At 43.0% G+C, this 17,776-nt stretch overlaps 2 protein-coding genes across 4 annotated transcripts in view; one reads left to right on the top strand and one right to left on the bottom strand.

Moving 5' to 3' along the window:
• Nucleotides 1-1,128: 1,128 nt before the first annotated feature.
• Nucleotides 1,129-17,092, bottom strand: LOC149447577 (uncharacterized). 2 transcript variants are annotated; one of them, XM_089652439.1, is made up of 2 exons: nucleotides 14,863-17,092; nucleotides 1,129-5,006 (listed from the first exon to the last, which is right to left on the bottom strand). In XM_089652439.1, the coding sequence occupies exon 1, from the start codon at nucleotides 15,847-15,849 to the stop codon at nucleotides 15,445-15,447; it is 405 nt and encodes a 134-aa protein (XP_089508565.1). In that variant the 5' UTR covers nucleotides 15,850-17,092; the 3' UTR covers nucleotides 1,129-5,006; nucleotides 14,863-15,444. The 2 variants fall into 2 exon arrangements, with proteins under 2 accessions (XP_089508565.1, XP_089508564.1); XM_089652438.1 differs by lacking the exon at nucleotides 1,129-5,006 and adding an exon at nucleotides 11,577-12,238.
• The window catches only part of KLF13 (KLF transcription factor 13), a 127,197-nt gene continuing 125,642 nt past the window's right edge, over nucleotides 16,222-17,776 (top strand). Inside the window, exons 1-2 of one of the 2 annotated variants that reach the window (XM_089652437.1) lie at nucleotides 16,222-16,611; nucleotides 16,643-17,069. In XM_089652437.1, the coding sequence (XP_089508563.1) occupies nucleotides 16,540-16,611; nucleotides 16,643-17,069 (499 nt within the window). In that variant the 5' untranslated portion in view covers nucleotides 16,222-16,539. Of the gene's footprint in view, nucleotides 17,070-17,776 lie in introns of both variants that reach the window. The other variant, XM_089652436.1, reaches the window with a different exon arrangement.

Here is a 17,776-nt window from a genome sequence, read left to right as displayed (position 1 = left end):
TGGCTAGTATGGCGAGAGCTGGCGGCAAATTGGGGCTGCCAATAAGGAGAATATGGGAATTTAATAAAAGGTGCTTATACAGATATATATATATATATATATATATAAAATACATTTCACTTTCTTTGATTTAATGGCTTCGGATGTTTTCCCCCAGCAGCCCTAAGAGGACATGGGCCTCTCCCATTTATCAAAACATAATAGTCGGAACTGCAGATTAATCCATGTTTAGCAAGGATGGGGAAATACAGAGTTTCTCTTGTTCAGAACTTTCACATGTATGGCAAGCTCAGAGCCTACCTCTTAGGAAAGTAAAAGTCCCCCCTTGTAGTGGAGCTATCCCCACACTGCAAAGGTTAAATTTTGGTTTTGCTCTCAGCGTAAAGCAGTTTTACTTACCCGATCCTCTGCTCCCCCACCAGCTGTTGGTCTCCTCTACTCCCCCATGCTTTAGGCTGTACACTGTCCCTTGGCATCCTCACATCTAATGCAGAGCTATGGGCTCCATGTAGATGATACCATCAGTGGATCTGCGACTACTGGAACATGCAGCGCAGAAGTAGCCTGTGGGAGCAAAAGATGGGGTAGGTAAAACAACTTAACCCCAGCAGGAGCAACTCCATTGGAGGATTTTTACTTTCCCCTGAATTCAGCTTAAAGCGGAGCTCCACACAAAAGGGGAAGTTTTGCTTTAAGGCCTCGTCCCCTACTTCCTGTTAAGGATTGGCACCTTTGGGGAGCAGAGGGGTAGCGGGTTCCTGATTTTGACAGGTACCCGCTTCAACTTACTCTGCAATCGCCTAGGCGATTGGAAGCAGAATTTCTCCTTCCCCTCCAGACAACCAGGTGCCCACACTTAAGGTGCTGGTGCCAGGGATACAGGACAGTGAACCCGGCTATGGAGAGGAGACTGCTGGATCCTAGCAAAGGTGAGTGGCTGTTTTTTTAAAAGTCAGCAGCTACAGTTTTTTTCACAGTTATACAGTTATATTTTTTATTTCACCAGAGACTGGAGCTCCGCTTTAAGGTCCACTAATAGAACTTATACTTTAATTATGTTCATAAAATGAGCTTTGCTTTCAACACACAGTTATTTGCGAGAGATAATTCACTTGACAAGACAGTAACTGTGAGACTTTAGTTCCTCTTTCACCTTTATCTCTGGCCAAGAAGAGTCAAGTTCAGAGAAAGTAAGCAGAGCTAAATGAGAGTGAAGATATAAATCTACTGTAGATAAGCCAGCAAAGATATAATAATATGGGGTTGAATATTCTAATGGGTTCTTTAAACACAAAAAACAGATTTAAAAAAAGCAGTTGAAACACATGCATTTGAATTATTTTACCTTGCAATCTAAAATCTGCTCAGTGTTGCTATTCCCAAACCCCAAATACATTACATTGCCAGGTAGGATTATTATTATACAGTATTTATATAGTGCCAGAAAGGTTTGCTCAGCGCTGTACATTATAGTGGGGGACAGAACATGAGACAATACAGTAACAAAACAATACACGAGGGGTTCGAGGGCCCTGCTCTTTCGAGCTTACAATCTAGTAGGGAGGGGATATACCCTTTGTGGTTTCCTTTGTCATCTGTCAGGTGTTGGATAGTTAGCAGAGTGATCATAGTGATTTACACCCCGGTCACATCGGGTGTGACTTGGCATGCAATTTGCATGCCATGCGACTTGCAAATCATATGCCAAGTTGCACCCTATTGTCCGCAATTACAGCAGTCAAATCGGTGCGGTTCCGACTTGGTCGGAGCTGCACCGATTTCTAAAGTAGTGCATATACTACTTTTGGTGTGATTTGCATAGACATCTGTGTCAGATGTCTTACAAATTGTACCTGAAATCAGCATGTCCCCCGACTTTGAAATCGTGCGACTTCACAGTCGGGCTTGATGTGACCGGGGTGTTACTGCCCAAAGATGTGGCACAGGGGTGTCAGCTGCTTGACTGTGCGGTGGGAAAGAGATGTGTGAATTAAAAGAAGGACTAGAGAGCATTACAAATCCTTCAGCAGATAAAAACAATTCATATATACAGTATGCATTTCGGCAATATGTTTGACTGCTTTCCTAGAGTTCTCCTTTAAAGTAGATAATTGCCCTGTGTACAGTACTTAAAAATAACTTGGGGGAAAGTACCCCCCCTGAATATAGCACTTTGCTTCCTGCACTGGCAAGACATATGACTCAAGCTGGCCATAGATGGATCAAAATTTGTCCAGTTCAACAGGGCCGGCTGAATTTTGATCCATCTTGAGACTCCCGTTTGAGAGAAGTCGACCTAGTGATCAACTTCTCTCAAATGGGAATGGTGGAAAATTTGTGTTCAATCAGTACATGCAGCCAATTGGCTGCAACACTGGTCAGTATATTCCTTTAAAAAACTTTTTAAAGAAATCTTTATTGACATTTAGGCCAACATATAGAAAGAAAATGCCGACCAAACACAGCTGACCAAGAGATATACAGTATGTGACTGGTACATAAAACATTGAAGAAGAGCATCATCCACACAAAAGTCATGTACCAAAGGCATCAGGTAAAACACCATGACACAACCAGTGGGGAAGTGTGGTAATAGGTGCCCTGGGTACTTGTTAAAAAATAAATATATATATATACTGTATACCCACAAAGCATGGGTGGGAGTTGCCCCATGACTCTATAGTATATGGCTATAAGCATAACTAAGCATGTTGTATAGATTATTATTATTATTATACAGGATTTATATAGCGCCAACAGTTTGCTCAGCGCTGTACAATATAACGGGAGACAATACAGCAACAATACAGTTCAATACAAGAGGGTTAGGAGGGCCCTGCTCCTTGGAGCTTACAATCTAGGAGATAGCACTATTCCTAAACCATCTATCCATAGCATACAAATGAAGTTGTAGAAGAGTAGTGATTTACCCTAACACCTAAATCCTAATAAAAAGGACTCAAAAACCCAGGGAGTTAGGGGAAGGTGGCCCTGGAAGGCCCTCAGCGGTTGGAAACTTGAGTTTTTCTTAAACAGATTCTTAGGTTGGCTTTTGCGTGCCATTCCATAAACTGTAAGGAAACCATTAAGTTAGGTTATCTTGGAGGTGGTGAGTGAATGCTCTATAAAATACTTCCACCTTGCAAAAAAATTGCCTTGTAGGCCCATAGTTTTGGACAATGGTGTCCAATTTTTAAGATCAATGATTAGTGTATTCTGAGAGTTTGCTGCCAGAATATAATATTGCAGCAGGGCAGATTCCTTCACCTCGATTTTGTGGATTGGGTATCCGTATTTTTTTTTTATTGATTAGATGGCTGGCTGATCATCTATGGACAGCTTAAGGATGAGCTTGGCTGTGGTCTGAATTTGGGTTCATACCAATCCTAGAAGGAAGCTGCTACTCCCGCCCATTGCTGTCCATTCAGTTGCAGCCAGGACACTACCCAAGCTGCAGCTACATATACACAAGTGTCAGGAATGCTTGTGACATCATTGACAAAATATGAGCTTGTGGCCATATTAGTTCAATGGTGCCACAAGCATCCTCACCCCCTTGTGTAAGTGTAGCTGCAAGGAGGAGAATGTCCTGGCAGTGGAAGGGACTAACAACTTTTTAGAGTTTAAAGTGTTACTAAACCCAGGACCATTCATTCACTAAATCTTGACTCCTACAGTATACAGAAAATGGAAATGCAATTATTTTAGTAAATATAAACTGCTAAATACCTTTTTTCATCAGCAGTTAGAGCAGTCTTGTGACTCATATCAGTGTCCAGCAACGCAGTGGTTAAAGCTTGTAGGAGTTTGCATTCTCCCCTGATTGTCCTATGAGGCTGCAGGACCCATGACCCTCTCTCTGGACAGTGCTGATTGGCCCTGTGCTGATCACATGCACTCTCCGAAGAGAAAAAAAACCCTCTAGAAATACACACCAAACGTAGCATGTACAGCTTGCCACCAAGGCTGTTCTGTCAGGAGATGGATTGGGGACAGTAGAAGAAGGGGAGGATCAGGGAAAACAGGATCAAACAGCCTTTTTTACACAATGCAAACAATTAACCTCTTAGGTTCCATAGTGAGTATAACAAGCATGCTTTACTGCATATACAGACTGATTTTACGATTATGGGTTTAGTAACACTTTAAGTCTGAGCCGAAGTTTGTTCCAAACCTGAACTTATCCTTACCATATGACCGATGTTGTGGGTATGTGGGATCCACTGAGGTAGTTTGGCATTTGGACTTTGCCAATAAGTGGAGATGTTGCATTGTTGGAAATGGGTATCAATGGCATTAGTTCCACTTTAAAGCACAGATTGACAGTTATGGTGGTTCTATTAAACATTCAAAAGTATTTAAGTCCAAAGTTGAGAATGGTTCTATGTGAATGGCAGTTGAACAAAGATCACTTGGTCCAAGGAGTTCTTCTTGTCATCAGTTCCAGGTATACTGATTCAGGGTAGGCCTGCCTTCGCCAGCCCCAGTAAGCCATGTATGGCTATGAGTTGTTTATGAATTCCCCCCATATAGATTAAATACAAAAGGCACGTTCATTCTTTCTTCAGTTTGGTTGTGTTTTGTGCATTTCTTTCAGACCTGTGCAGTAATCTATCATGAAACTTTTCCTTTGTGCTTATTTCTGTAATAACTTTCTTCTTGTGCAGGGTTAGTGGTCTTGTATCCACCTCCCTGGCCAGGCTATGTACAGCACAGTGGTGATGTCACTTGTACATTTACAAGGTATTAACTGGGTTTAAAAAGGCAATTGGCACACACAAAGTGGTTTTATATCCTTTTTGGCTATTTAGGATTACATTTAAATGAAAATGCGTGACATTGAGGTTTTAAACCAAAGCTGTCACCATCCCAAGCAAGAAGAGTTGAGATTGAAGGCACGCCACTGTTAATCGGCCTTGATACAACTTTATTCCATTAAAAGTCAGGGGTATCATTTGAGAAGTAGCCAGCGTGTTTTGGGGGTCCAAGTTCCTCTTTCATCAGGGCTAGAAAGAACATAAGAAGATTTTCATTTTAATCTGACATCAATACAATGTCCCCTCAAAGGGGTCATGATTAAAACCAAACAGTCAAAGAATTTCAGGATTCAAAGCATGTTAAAAAATGCATAAGCAGACATTTCCTTCAATAATAACAACTTCATTATGTGGGTACAGTGACTTAGACAGCTGAGGATATAGATAGATACAATTTGGCTTTTCCTTTAAGTTCTTGTCTCTCCGGAGATGTATAGACCCACAAGGAAGGAATGGCTGATGGTCATGTCCTTACTGTACACGCATGCATGGGTAAATGCCAATGCAGAAGCGAACAGTACAACTGCATATAGCCATTCACTTGTATTGGCGGTTGTACATAACACCTGCGGATCTACAGATGTGTGAAAGTGTAGGGGATTTCGGCATATGCCAGATGTATCAGGAAGTTTGGGCAGCGGGAGACATTTTGAACAGCAAAACCATATTTGACGCTGGCAATTAAAGAACCTTTTAATATCAGTGTACACTTTGAATATTTAATTTTTAATAAAGAACCACTGAGCTATGGTCCTTCTCTGCCGTGGTTTACTTCCTGGAATGACCAATATAGCATTGGAGGAATTGCAAAGTGGTGTATAAGAGTTCCATTTGGATGTGGAAGGACTACCCATATATAAGAAAAATATATTTGAAGTATGTTGTAAAAATATTCTTCCCAAATATATTGACATATATTTAAAATACTACAATTTTGGCCATATTCAATATATTTCAAAATATATTTCAATAAATATATATATATATACATATATACACTGCATGTTGAAATGCATTTTTTTTATATATTACAAAATATGTTAAAATATTTTTAAAAATATATATTTTTTAAATATATTCTTCAGATTTTTTTAACATATTAAAAAGTACTTTTAACACATATTTTAACATATATTTGTAAATGCAGATTTGTATTTTTAAAGACATACAGTATATTTCAAAAAGGTATTTTTAAAAATATCTGTCATTTTGTAATAAAAACGCATTTCAACATACAGTGTGCATACATATACTGTGTGTATATATATATATATATATATATATATATATATATATATATATATATTGAATATGGCCAAAATTGGAGTATTTCAAATATATGTTAATATATTTGGGAACAATATTTTTAAAATATATTTCAAATATATTTTTCTTCCATGTGGGTACCTGTAAGGGCAGTACTGAATAAAGCTGTTGTGGATCCTCTTATGAGTTTAGGGGCCACGTCATTTTTTGTGAGTGGATATACAGTATTTGTGGGTATGAGCACTCGGCAGCATGGAGAGGATTGGAAGGAGGTGGTTTTTAGTTCAGTGTTTATGTTTGATGAAGAAAGATTCTGTTAAAGAGCACTGAAGACAAAGAGTATTGTTATGTTCATCATACACATCGATGAATGAAGCACTTATTTGGGAGCCCTGTTGTTTGAGAGACGTTATACAAACGGACTCTGATAAATGTTCACTTTATTATTGTTTGTACAGATTTTTTATTGCATTTTTTTGTTTATTATATTCTTTGAAAAAAGTGGGATAGGATAACATTTGTTGGTGATTACCTGATTAGTGCAGCACCTATTCGTTTAATTTAAGGGCCAGGGATTTTACACTTGAGAACACAGGAGCTATGAAATGTCCATAAGCATGCAGCCTAATAAACGATATGAAATTTAAATGTTGGAAATATCAGTTTTATATTTCTTACTATAAAAGCCTGACAGATTAGCCTATGTACTGTATGTATAGTATGTGCCTTATCTTTTAAATGGCAAGTTTGGTCACAGGCTCTCCAGTCCTCTTTTTGGTCAAAGAGATCACCCATCACATCCATGGACCAGTTTGGATCCTTTAGAGGGGTACACCCAAGCTAGAATTTGCATGTAATCTGTATAAATGCATATACCTACATTTTATCGTAACTTCTGTTTGTGAAATGTTTCATTGTATAATCCATTTGATTTCCCCAGGTTTGTAATAGGTTTGCTTTAAAGTCAGCCAGTGCTTTGTTTGTGCAGAGGGAAAAAAAAAACAATGGATTCACTTAAATTCCCCCCTCCCCAACCACACATACTCACTTTGCTTTCACTCCCCCCAAATCCATTTGGCTGCTGGGAGCAAAGAAAGAAAGCCCTGTGCAAGCTTCAAGACAGTCCACAGATTATGCAATTTTCTTTACTTCCACCATGGGTATAAGGAAAGAAGATTGCTTGATTCCTCCATAAAAACAATCAGTATTGATGGGGAAATCACTCCCGCAGCACTATTGTGTTCTGCCAGAGGGAAACCTTTCCTGCCAGCAGAACTCAATGATTAGTGTTGCTGGATATAACCAGCAGTACTAATCGCTCAGGAAAAACTCGACAGACTGGTTGTACACAAGTTGATCGATAGATCAGCTTGTGTGCAACCAGGGCGCCCCTACATGGATCAAAATTCAGCGGGTCTCTGCTCAACTGGCTGAATTTCAATCCATGCATGGTGGGCTTAAGCTGGCTGTACACTAGTAGAATTTTGTATCCAATTTTTTTGTTTTAAGAAACGTTTATTCGACGCTCATTTTCGACCACAGTGATGAGAACTTTTAAAGAAGCAGGATAGAAAATTTTCTTGAATGAACAAATTTCTAACAGTGTATGTGGTTTTCGTTAAGGATATTACATTCATTGCAAAATCAAATCTTAAAAACAAAAGAAATTTTGGGCAGCACAATGGCTAAATGCTTAGCAATTATACCTGGCAGTACTAGGGTCTTGGGTTCGAATCCCAAACACGGCACCACCTGCATGGAGTTTGCATGTTCTCCCTGTGCCTGCGTGGGTTTTTCCAAGTACTCTGGTTTCCTCCAACACTCCAAAGATATGCTGGTAGTTTAATTGGATCCTGTCTAAATTGTCCCTAGTATGTGTATGTATGAATGAGAGATAGGGACCTTAGACTGTACACCCCTTGAGGGTTAGGGATTGATGTAAATGTACTACATACTGTATATGTAAAGCTCTGCATAAATTGATGGCGCTACATACAGTAAGTACCTGTAATAAAAGTACTTTTGAACAACATTTGTCCAGTCATTGAACGTACAAAAAAATTTTGTACAAATGTTCTTTGAAAAAAATACTAGTGTGTAGCCAGCAAGCTATGGACTGTCTTCCCACCCCCAAATGACAGCGCTTCATTCAGTGCCGTCACATGGGAGTCACATGCTCCCACACCTTGAAATTCCAGGTATGTCTTCACTCCTGGAAGCTGAACAGAGTGGCTGTGGAGTAAGGTTAGGAAGGTACATGCAGCTGAGAAGGGTGGCAGGTAAAGCTGAACTCCATTCAGAGGAAATTAAACACTTTGGACCTATTCATACCAGTCAGGTCCACTAGTAATGATTTATCATACGCTTGTTAAAGTGGGTTGCATTATGACAGTCTATTCATTTGTATGGGTTACCTAATGCACCCCAATGGACTAAAGATTGTGATGCATAATTTCTAGCACAGCAACTCCTGGTAGTGTAGAGTATAACCATGCATTGTGTGAACAGTTAGAACATCTGATACAGCCACTGTACAATGTTTTCAGGCAATAGCCTGCAGTGGTGATTCCTGCAACTATGCTGTTAGCATGGAGGAGAAAATCGATTGATTTCAAAAGCAATTGAACGATGTATGGCTACCCTTTATGAAAAAAGAAATCTCCCAAAAGGGTCACAGAAAGCAAAAAATAAAACAAAACTGACAGATTTTTTAAAGCTAAACTCCGGGAAAGGAAAAATGCTCCCCTGCAGTGTGGCTGTCCCCATGCTGCAAAGGTTACATCCTCATTTAGATCTAAGGGACAGGAAAAAGCAGCATTACTTACCTCAGGGGTGCTCAACCTCTTGAGCCTGGGTTCACACTGATGCAGTCCGGAATTTGCAGCGTTTTCTGTGCGAATTCCACACCACATCAGAATCGCACCCTGTTCATGTGAACCTGATTAGCGCAGCACCTATTTGTTTAATTTAAGGGCCAGGGAGTTTACACTTGAGAACACAGGAGCTATGAAATGTCCATAAGCATGCAGCCTAATAAACGATATGAAATATAAATGTTGGAAATGTCAGTTTTGTATTTCTTACTATAAAAGCCTGACAGATTAGCCTATGTACTGTATGTATAGTATGTGCCTTATCTTTTAAATGGCAAGTTTGGTCACAGGCTCTCCAGTCCTCTTTTTGGTCAAAGAGATCACCCATCACATCCATGGACCAGTTTGGATCTTTTAGAGGGGTACACCCAAGCTAGAATTTGCATGTAATCTGTATAAATGCATATACCTACATTTTATCGTAACTTCTGTTTGTGAAATGTTTCATTGTATAATCCATTTGATTTCCCCAGGTTTGTAATAGGTTTGCTTTAAAGTGAGCCAGTGCTTTGTTTGTGCAGAGGGAAAAAAAAAATGGATTCACTTAAATTCCCCCCTCCCCAACCACACATACTCACTTTCCTTTCACTCCCCCCAAATCCATTTGGCTGCTGGGAGCAAAGAAAGAAAGCCCTGTGCAAGCTTCAAGGCAGTCCACAGATTATGCAATTTTCTTTACTTCCACCATGGGTATAAGGAAAGAAGATTGCTTGATTCCTCCATAAAAACAATCAGTATTGATGGGGAAATCACTCCCGCAGCACTATTGTGTTCTGCCAGAGGGAAACCTTTCCTGCCAGCAGAACTCAATGATTAGTGTTGCTGGATATAACCAGCAGTACTAATCGCTCAGGAAAAACTCGACAGGCTGGTTGTACACAAGTTGATTGATAGATCAGCTTGTGTGCAACCAGGGTGCCCCTATATGGATCGAAATTCAGCGGGTCTCTGTTGAACTGGCTGAATTTCAATCCATGCATGGTGAGTTTAAGCTGGCTGTACACTAGTAGAATTTTGTATCCAATTTTTTTGTTTTAAGAAACGTTTATTCGACGCTCATTTTTGACCACAGTGATGAGAACTTTTAAAGAAACAGGATAGAAAATTTTTCTTGAATGAACAAATTTCTAACCGTGTATGTGGTTTTCGTTAAGGATATTACATTCATTGCAAAATCAAATGTTAAAAACAAAAGAAATTTTGGGCAGCACAGTGGCTAAATGTTTAGCAATTCCACCTGGCAGTACTAGGGTCTTGGGTTCGAATCCCAACCACGGCACCACCTGCATGGAGTTTGCATGTTCTCCCTGTGCCTGCGTGGGTTTTTCCAAGTACTCTGGTTTCCTCCAACACTCCAAAGACATGCTGATAGTTTAATTGGATCCTGTCTAAATTGTCCCTAGTATGTGTATGTATGAATGAGAGATAGGGACCTTAGACTGTACGCCCCTTGAGGGTTAGGGATTGATGTAAATGTACTACATACTGTATATGTAAAGCTCTGCGTAAATTGATGGCGCTACATACAGTAAGTACCTGTAATAAAAGTACTTTTGAACAACATTTGTCCAGTCATTGAACGTACAAAAAAATTTTGTACAAATGTTCTTTGAAAAAAATACTAGTGTGTAGCCAGCAAGCTATGGACTGTCTTCCCACCCCCAAATGACAGCGCTTCATTCAGTGCCGTCACATGGGAGTCACATGCTCCCACACCTTGAAATTCCAGGTATGTCTTCACTCCTGGCAGCTGAACAGAGTGGCTGTGGAGTAAGGTTAGGAAGGTACATGCAGCTGAGAAGGGTGGCAGGTAAAGCTGAACTCCATTCAGAGGAAATTAAACACTTTGGACCTATTCATACCAGTCAGGTCCACTAGTAATGATTTATCATACGCTTGTTAAAGTGGGTTGCATTATGACAGTCTATTCATTTGTATGGGTTACCTAATGCACCCCAATGCACCAAAGATTGTGATGCATAATTTCTAGCACAGCAACTCCTGGTAGTGTAGAGTATTACCATGCATTGTGTGAACAGTTAGAACATCTGATACAGCCACTGTACAATGTTTTCAGGCAATAGCCTGCAGTGGTGATTCCTGCAACTATGCTGTTAGCATGGAAGAGAAAATCGATTGATTTCAAAAGCAAGTGAACCATGTATGGCTACCCTTTATGAAAAAAGAAATCTCCCAAAAGGGTCACAGAAAGCAAAAAATAAAACAAAACTGACTAAGAATTCCACACCACATCAGAATCGCACCCTGTTCGTGTGAACCGCTGCGGGTGTGTATGTTAAGTTAACAACATCATGAAATTGGTCCACAAGATGCGGTGCGATGTGCAGAATCGGATTGCATAGGTGTGAATACCCATGCAATCTGATTCTAGTGCAGACCCAAAAAATGCTCCTGCACCTTTCTCGTGCGGAAGCGGTGCGATTTGAGCCATACATAATGTATAGCTCAAATTGCACCGCACACAATTCGCTTGTGCGGTGCGGTTTCTGTGCGAATCACATGCAGTGTACCAAACTGCATATATGTGAACCCGGCCTGAATAGCAAGAGCTACTTAATTGATTTGGTAACCAGTCATGGGCCACAATGAAATGAAATGGTTCAGAATTAAATTTTTTTTATTTTGAATAACATAATGAACATTTTTCTTCTGCAGTTGCTGAATGCCAGCGGGAGGGATAGGAGGAGAAGCCGGCCTTCAACAGTTGTAGGAAGAAAATGGAGAAGATTGGTTCCTGTATATGCCACCCCTCCTGTCCATGTGTAAAACAGAATGTCGCAAGGAGGCCCCACGGGCCCCCTTGAGCATGGGGCAGGCTCGCCATTGCCCCCCAAACCACAAATGTAAACAAACCCTTATTGTTCTGGCCCCCTATAAGGCTGCTTTCACACTGAAGCGCTGCAGTTTATCCGCACTGCGAGTGCAACGCAGTGCACGTGAGTGTCGTTTGCGCTTTGCAATAGACTTCTATTATATCTTGCAGGTATGGTGCACTTTCTGAAAGTCACCCAAACTTCTGTATTCAGTTTACGGTTGAGGGCCACATCAGAGGGCTCTGAGGGCCACAGGTTGAGCACTGCTGAGTTATCTGATCCTGCTCAACCACAGGCTCCCTCTAGGCTGTAAGGCTGGTCCCCTTTGGTCCGATGGTCGCTGGTCCTCTGATTTCATCATATCCAATACAGACCCCATAGCCGTGTACCGGATGTGAGGATGCCGAGTGACACTCCACTGCTGGAGTACAGGGGAGAAGAGCAGCAGCTGCAGGGCGAGAGGAGGATAAGATAAGTAAAACTACTTTCTGGGGTCCCTAAACCTAAATGAGCATTTAAAGTGTACCAATGTTCAAAATATAAATTCATATAAATTCAGTTCTTGGGCCCCTCCTTTTCTCTCTCTATACCTCCTCCCTGGGCCAACTGATAACCTCCCATGGCTTCCAATACCACCTCTATGCTGATGACACCCAGATCTATCTCTCCACTCCACAGCTCACCCCCTCAATCTCCTCACATATCACAAATCTGCTAAGCGACATATCAGCATGGATGTCACATCACTACCTCAAACTCAATCTTTCCAAAACCGAGCTTGTAATATTTCCTCCCCCCCCCTGATCCCCACTCACGACTTTACCATTAAGATCAACAGCACAACCATTGGTCCTTCCCCTCATGCCAGGGTGCTAGGTATAATCCTAGACTCTGACCTCTCCTTTGGGCCCCACATCCACTCACTGGCAAAATCCTGCCACCTCAACCTCCGGAACATTTTCAAAAATCCGCCCCTTCCTGACCAATGACACCACAAAACAACTTATTCACGCCTTGGTTATATCCCGCCTTGATTACTGCAACTCCCTCTTCACTGGTCTACCGTTACACAGGCTATCCCCCCTATTAATCTAAACAATATTGAAATGTTTACTTTGTGAAGATCCCTACATTTACTTCTTTGAATTCTGTGACACATATTCACTATCAGGGGCGGACTGACAACGCATGGGGCCCCCGGGCAATAGGGGATCATGGGGCCCCTATGTCCTTGCCCAAACTCCAAAAAGCCTATGAAAAAGGTACCAGGGGCATCTCATGGTGCCCCTACTGACTCCAGGCCCTCGGGCAGTGCCCGAGTTTCCAAATGGTCAGTCCGCCCCTGTTCACTATGCACCATGAGTAGGCACTGCTTTGTCACACATTTCACAGAGCCTGCCTTCTGTACTACAGAGGTGCTGAGAGGAGGCGGAGTCAGTACAGGAACCACTGCTGGTAGGCAGCAAGGCACCATGGGTTATAGTATAAGATAGTATTTTTAAAATATATTCAAAATATATTTTTCTTCCATGTGGGTGCTGGGAAGGGTAATTTGAAGGGGGGATTTAGGGGAGAGGATTTGTGCTAGGGTGGAAAATTTGAGGGGAAAGAGGATGTGCTAGGAGGGGTGAAATAGAACTACAGGTGAAGTTTTTTTTTTTTATAGCTGGTCTTGCCTAGGACGCAAAATAGTATAGCAATGGCCAGGGCTAATATCCATTGCAACAATTCTTTACTGGAACCATGGCAGGATACAGCAGTAACTTGCTAACATGTTTCAGCCGAAGCCTTACCCATGATGCTATGAGTAGGCATTTGGACTAAATGCGTTAGCGTGTTACCGCTGCATCCTGCTATGTAGCCAATAAAGAATCGATACAATGGATGTTAACGAGTAGCCTGCTTTTTTTGTAGTAAAGGATTATTGCTACAATTTAAAGGCATCTGGGCCAGAGCAGTGGCTTCCTGTCTTCCAGGTAATTTACAGTAGAGCATTTTGTCTTTGTTGTTCTGTGTATGCTACCATGATATGTAGTCCTTAGAAATAAAAAGGAAACAGCAGAGGAGAAACTGCAAAGCAAGCCGGGAATCCTGGAAGTTGTGGAAAGAGATGGCCAGCAGACACGCAGCACTCACAACATGAAAGGAGATGTTTCAAGTAAGCTTGTATTGGATTGTCCAATGTAACTATTGCTTGTATTGCTATTATAATGTATCATGCTGATGGTATCAAATGAAAGCATACACAGTGACTATAGATCTGATTAACCTATACAGTGCAGGGGAAGCCCCACTGCAAGGGAGGATTTTTGCGTTTCTTGGAGATGGGCTTTACCCATTTCCCACCCTATTAAAAAAAACGGGTTTGGCTTTAGATACACTCTTTTGGCCAGTTCACACTGCCGGCATGCTAAAAAGCAGCATTTTACTGCTCTGGAGGTGGCAGTTCTCACTGATGGTGTTTAGCACTTTTAGGCTCCATGCACACTGGGCGTTTTAATAACACTGGTAATGTTTGCTGTGTAAAGTTACGTTAAAAATGCAAGTTATTTTAGCATTTTTTAGCGTTTTTGCATTAGCGGTTTGCTGCGTTTACATTTTTTAACCCAAAAATATTTTTTTTAACTAAAAAAAAGTCCAAAAATGCCAATTTGCCATGATTTACCGCATTTTTCAGCATTAGAGCATTTTTACAGCTAAAAAAAATCCTCTAGAAACTCACTAATTCTGTTTTTTTTCCCAGCCAAAAAAATCCCCTGAAAGAAAAACATTGATTACAGTCTATGGTGTGCATGGACACATAGGATAACATGCTGGGGGGTTTACTGGCTGTAGAAAAAAAAATGCCAAAAAGCCAAAAACAGCAGCTATAAAAACGTCCAGTGTGCATGAGGACTAAAAGCACAGAGCACTCTATTTTTTTTTAACTTTACTGAAATGTCACACTGACATTTCTTTAACATCTATGCATCACAGCTGAACTGCAGTGCACAGAAATGCAGATATTAAGCTGCACTGCGGGATGGAAAAATGCAGACATGTTGCACATTTCTTCACCACACCATAGCTCACCTGCAGGCTGCCTGAAAGGGCCGGTTCACACCATAGAAACGCACTTCAGATGTGTTTCCGCATGTGTGTTTTTGATGCATTCCTGTTCATTTTTCCCTTCTTTTCCTTCAATTTAAATAGAGCTATGTGCATTTCAGTGCGCTTTTGATGTGTTTTTCCGTGTTCCAGTTCAGTTCTGTGCAGGAAACATGCAGCCAATTCTGCTTTTTTTTTTTTGCACCCAGAACGCACTAGAACTGCAAGCACTCATGTGAACTATGACACTGACAACCATATAACCTACTTTGTGTGCTTTTTGGGTGCAGAAAAAAAGCAACTGAAACGCATGTAGTGTGAACTGGCCCTTAAGCCATTCACTTGCCTGAGTGTAAAGCAAACTGTCTGGTGTCCAGGGTGTCAGCATTGGTGGGAGTTTCAGTGTTGCTATTTGTAGAGTTTGTAGCACTTGTATGTGGCTGTTTGATACAAATGTTCCCAACAAGCAGAAGGACTTTTTTGATAACATCATTGTGTTTGTTGTGTCAGAGGACTTGTGTTTTGTATTGATGACACAACATTCTGATCACAGAGCTTCTCCTCCACTCAGCATCTGTGGGAGATAAGGAAGAACAAAGCCATGCCAAGTGCTGGGTAAAGCAGCATCTGCTGTGTGTGAGCCTTGTCCCCAATCATCTTGTCCCCAGTCATCTTGTCCCCAGTCATCTTGTCCCCAATCATCTTGTCCCCAGTCATCTTGTCCCCAGTCATCTTGTCCCCAATCATCTTGTCCCCAGTCATCTTGTCCCCAGTCATCTTGTCCCCAATCATCTTGTCCCCAATCATCTTGTCCCCAGTCATCTTGTCCCCAGTCATCTTGTCCCTAGTCATCTTGTCCCCAATCATCTTGTCCCCAGTCATCTTGTCCCCAGTCATCTTGTCCCCAATCTTCTTGTCCCCAGTCATCTTGTCCCCAATCTTCTTGTCCCCAGTCATCTTGTCCCCAGTCATCCCTCTGCTGCACAACTGGGCTGATCATATTTAGGCATAGCCCAGCCAGCCCACCCACTGGATCTCTGTACAGTCACTGGCAGCAGCCCCCTGACACCTCTGTGTCCCAGGGTGTCAAGTCTTCCAGTTCCAGCACTCATTGTCAGGGCTGATGAATAAATGATTAGGGAAGTCAAGGCTGGTGCGATCCCCCCTTTCTCATGTTGCCTGACACTTCCCAAGTTGCAAGAAATCCAAGGGGCCAATGGGCTCAGCATAAACAAGGCTGTGATTGGCTGCGGGGTGCAGGCGGCCCCCTGATTGGCTCCCAGGGCTGGCTGGTTGGCAGGCTGTGCCTTGCTTCGCACACCCCGAGCTCTGCAGATCTTGCTTTGCTGGGAGCCAGGAGGGAGACGGTGACTTGTAGACTCATCGAGCCAGGATGTGGCTTCTTGGTGACGTCACTCACAGATGTTCCTGCAGGCCACGCCCCCACGTGGGACTGAGACACACACTCATAGTGCAATAGCAGGGAGAGCCAGGCACCTCGTACTGCCACAGTGCAGCACCGCAAGATGTAGCCCGGATCACCCTCCTGGGAAATAAAAGATTGGGGTGTGGGGGGGAGTGCTCCTTGAAGGGGATCTGGCAGCAGCTGTCAATGTCAGGGGTGCCCCTCTCTCCCTGCGACTCACATGGATTTCTTCTTCTATGCAAGTTGGGCGTGATCTGTATGGACCGAGTGCAATCCGGTGTCAGCTAATCCCCCCGCCGATCCGTCCAGTGCTGCGCTCAGCCCCGTCCTCCACACCAGAACATGTCCTCCGTGGCGTTCGTGGATCACTTCGCAGCAGAGTGCCTTGTATCGATGTCCAGCCGGGCCATTGTCCACGGCGCTGACCATGGGGGCCACAGAAGTGAGCCCCCCGCCCCCGGAGCCCCTCCAGCCGAGGACAAGGCTGGCAAGGAGAACGCCTCCCTCTTCGTGGTGGCCCGGATCCTGGCCGATCTCAACCAACAAGTCCCCGGGGGGCCCGCGGAGGAGAAGGGGGGCCCGACCGGGGGGGAGAGCGGCCCCGACACCCCTCCACTGCAACCGGAGGCCAGACAAAGGGGGAGACGGGGGAAGGGCAGAGCTGACCCGGAATCACCCCTCAAGAAGCACAAGTGTCCCTACCCCGGGTGTGACAAGGTCTACGGCAAGTCCTCCCATCTCAAGGCTCATCTCAGGACACACACAGGTCAGTGCCGGGCACACCGACAGGGGAGCGCCATCCGTACTGTACACAGGGAGGTAACCCATCGGTATTGTATACAGGGAGATCTCCCCATCTGTACTATATACAGGGAGATCTCCCCATCCGTACTGTACACAGGGAGGTAACCCACCCCTCCTATACACAGGGAGATCTCCCCATCCGTACTGTACATAGGGAGGTAACCCATTGGTATTGTATACAGGGAGATCTCCCCATCTGTACTATATACAGGGAGATCTCCCCATCCGTACTATATACAGGGAGATCTCCCCATCCGTACTATATTCAGAGAGATCTCCCCATCCGTTCTGTACACAGGGAGGTAACCCATCCGTACTATACACAGGGAGATCTCCCCATCCGTACTATATACAGGGAGATCTCCCCATCCGTACTGTACACAGGGAGGTAACCCGTCCGTACTATATACAGGGAGGTAACCTGTTCGTACTATACACGGGGAGATCTTCCCATCCGTACTGTATACAGGGAGGTAACCCATCCATACTATATACAGGGAGATCTCCCCATCCGTACTATACACAGGGAGGTAACCCACCCGTCCTATATACAGGGAGATCTCCCCATCCGTACTATACACAGGGAGGTAACCCGTCCGTACTATATACAGGGAGATCTCCCCATCTGTACTATATACAGGGGAGCTCCATCTGTACTGTATACAGGGA

This window comes from Staurois parvus, unplaced genomic scaffold (assembly GCF_062004578.1).
Source record: "Staurois parvus isolate SC_StPar_1 unplaced genomic scaffold, SC_StPar_1.0 ptg000682l, whole genome shotgun sequence".
Taxonomy (NCBI): domain Eukaryota; kingdom Metazoa; phylum Chordata; class Amphibia; order Anura; family Ranidae; genus Staurois; species Staurois parvus.
This window is presented reverse-complemented; position numbering and strand designations above follow the sequence as displayed.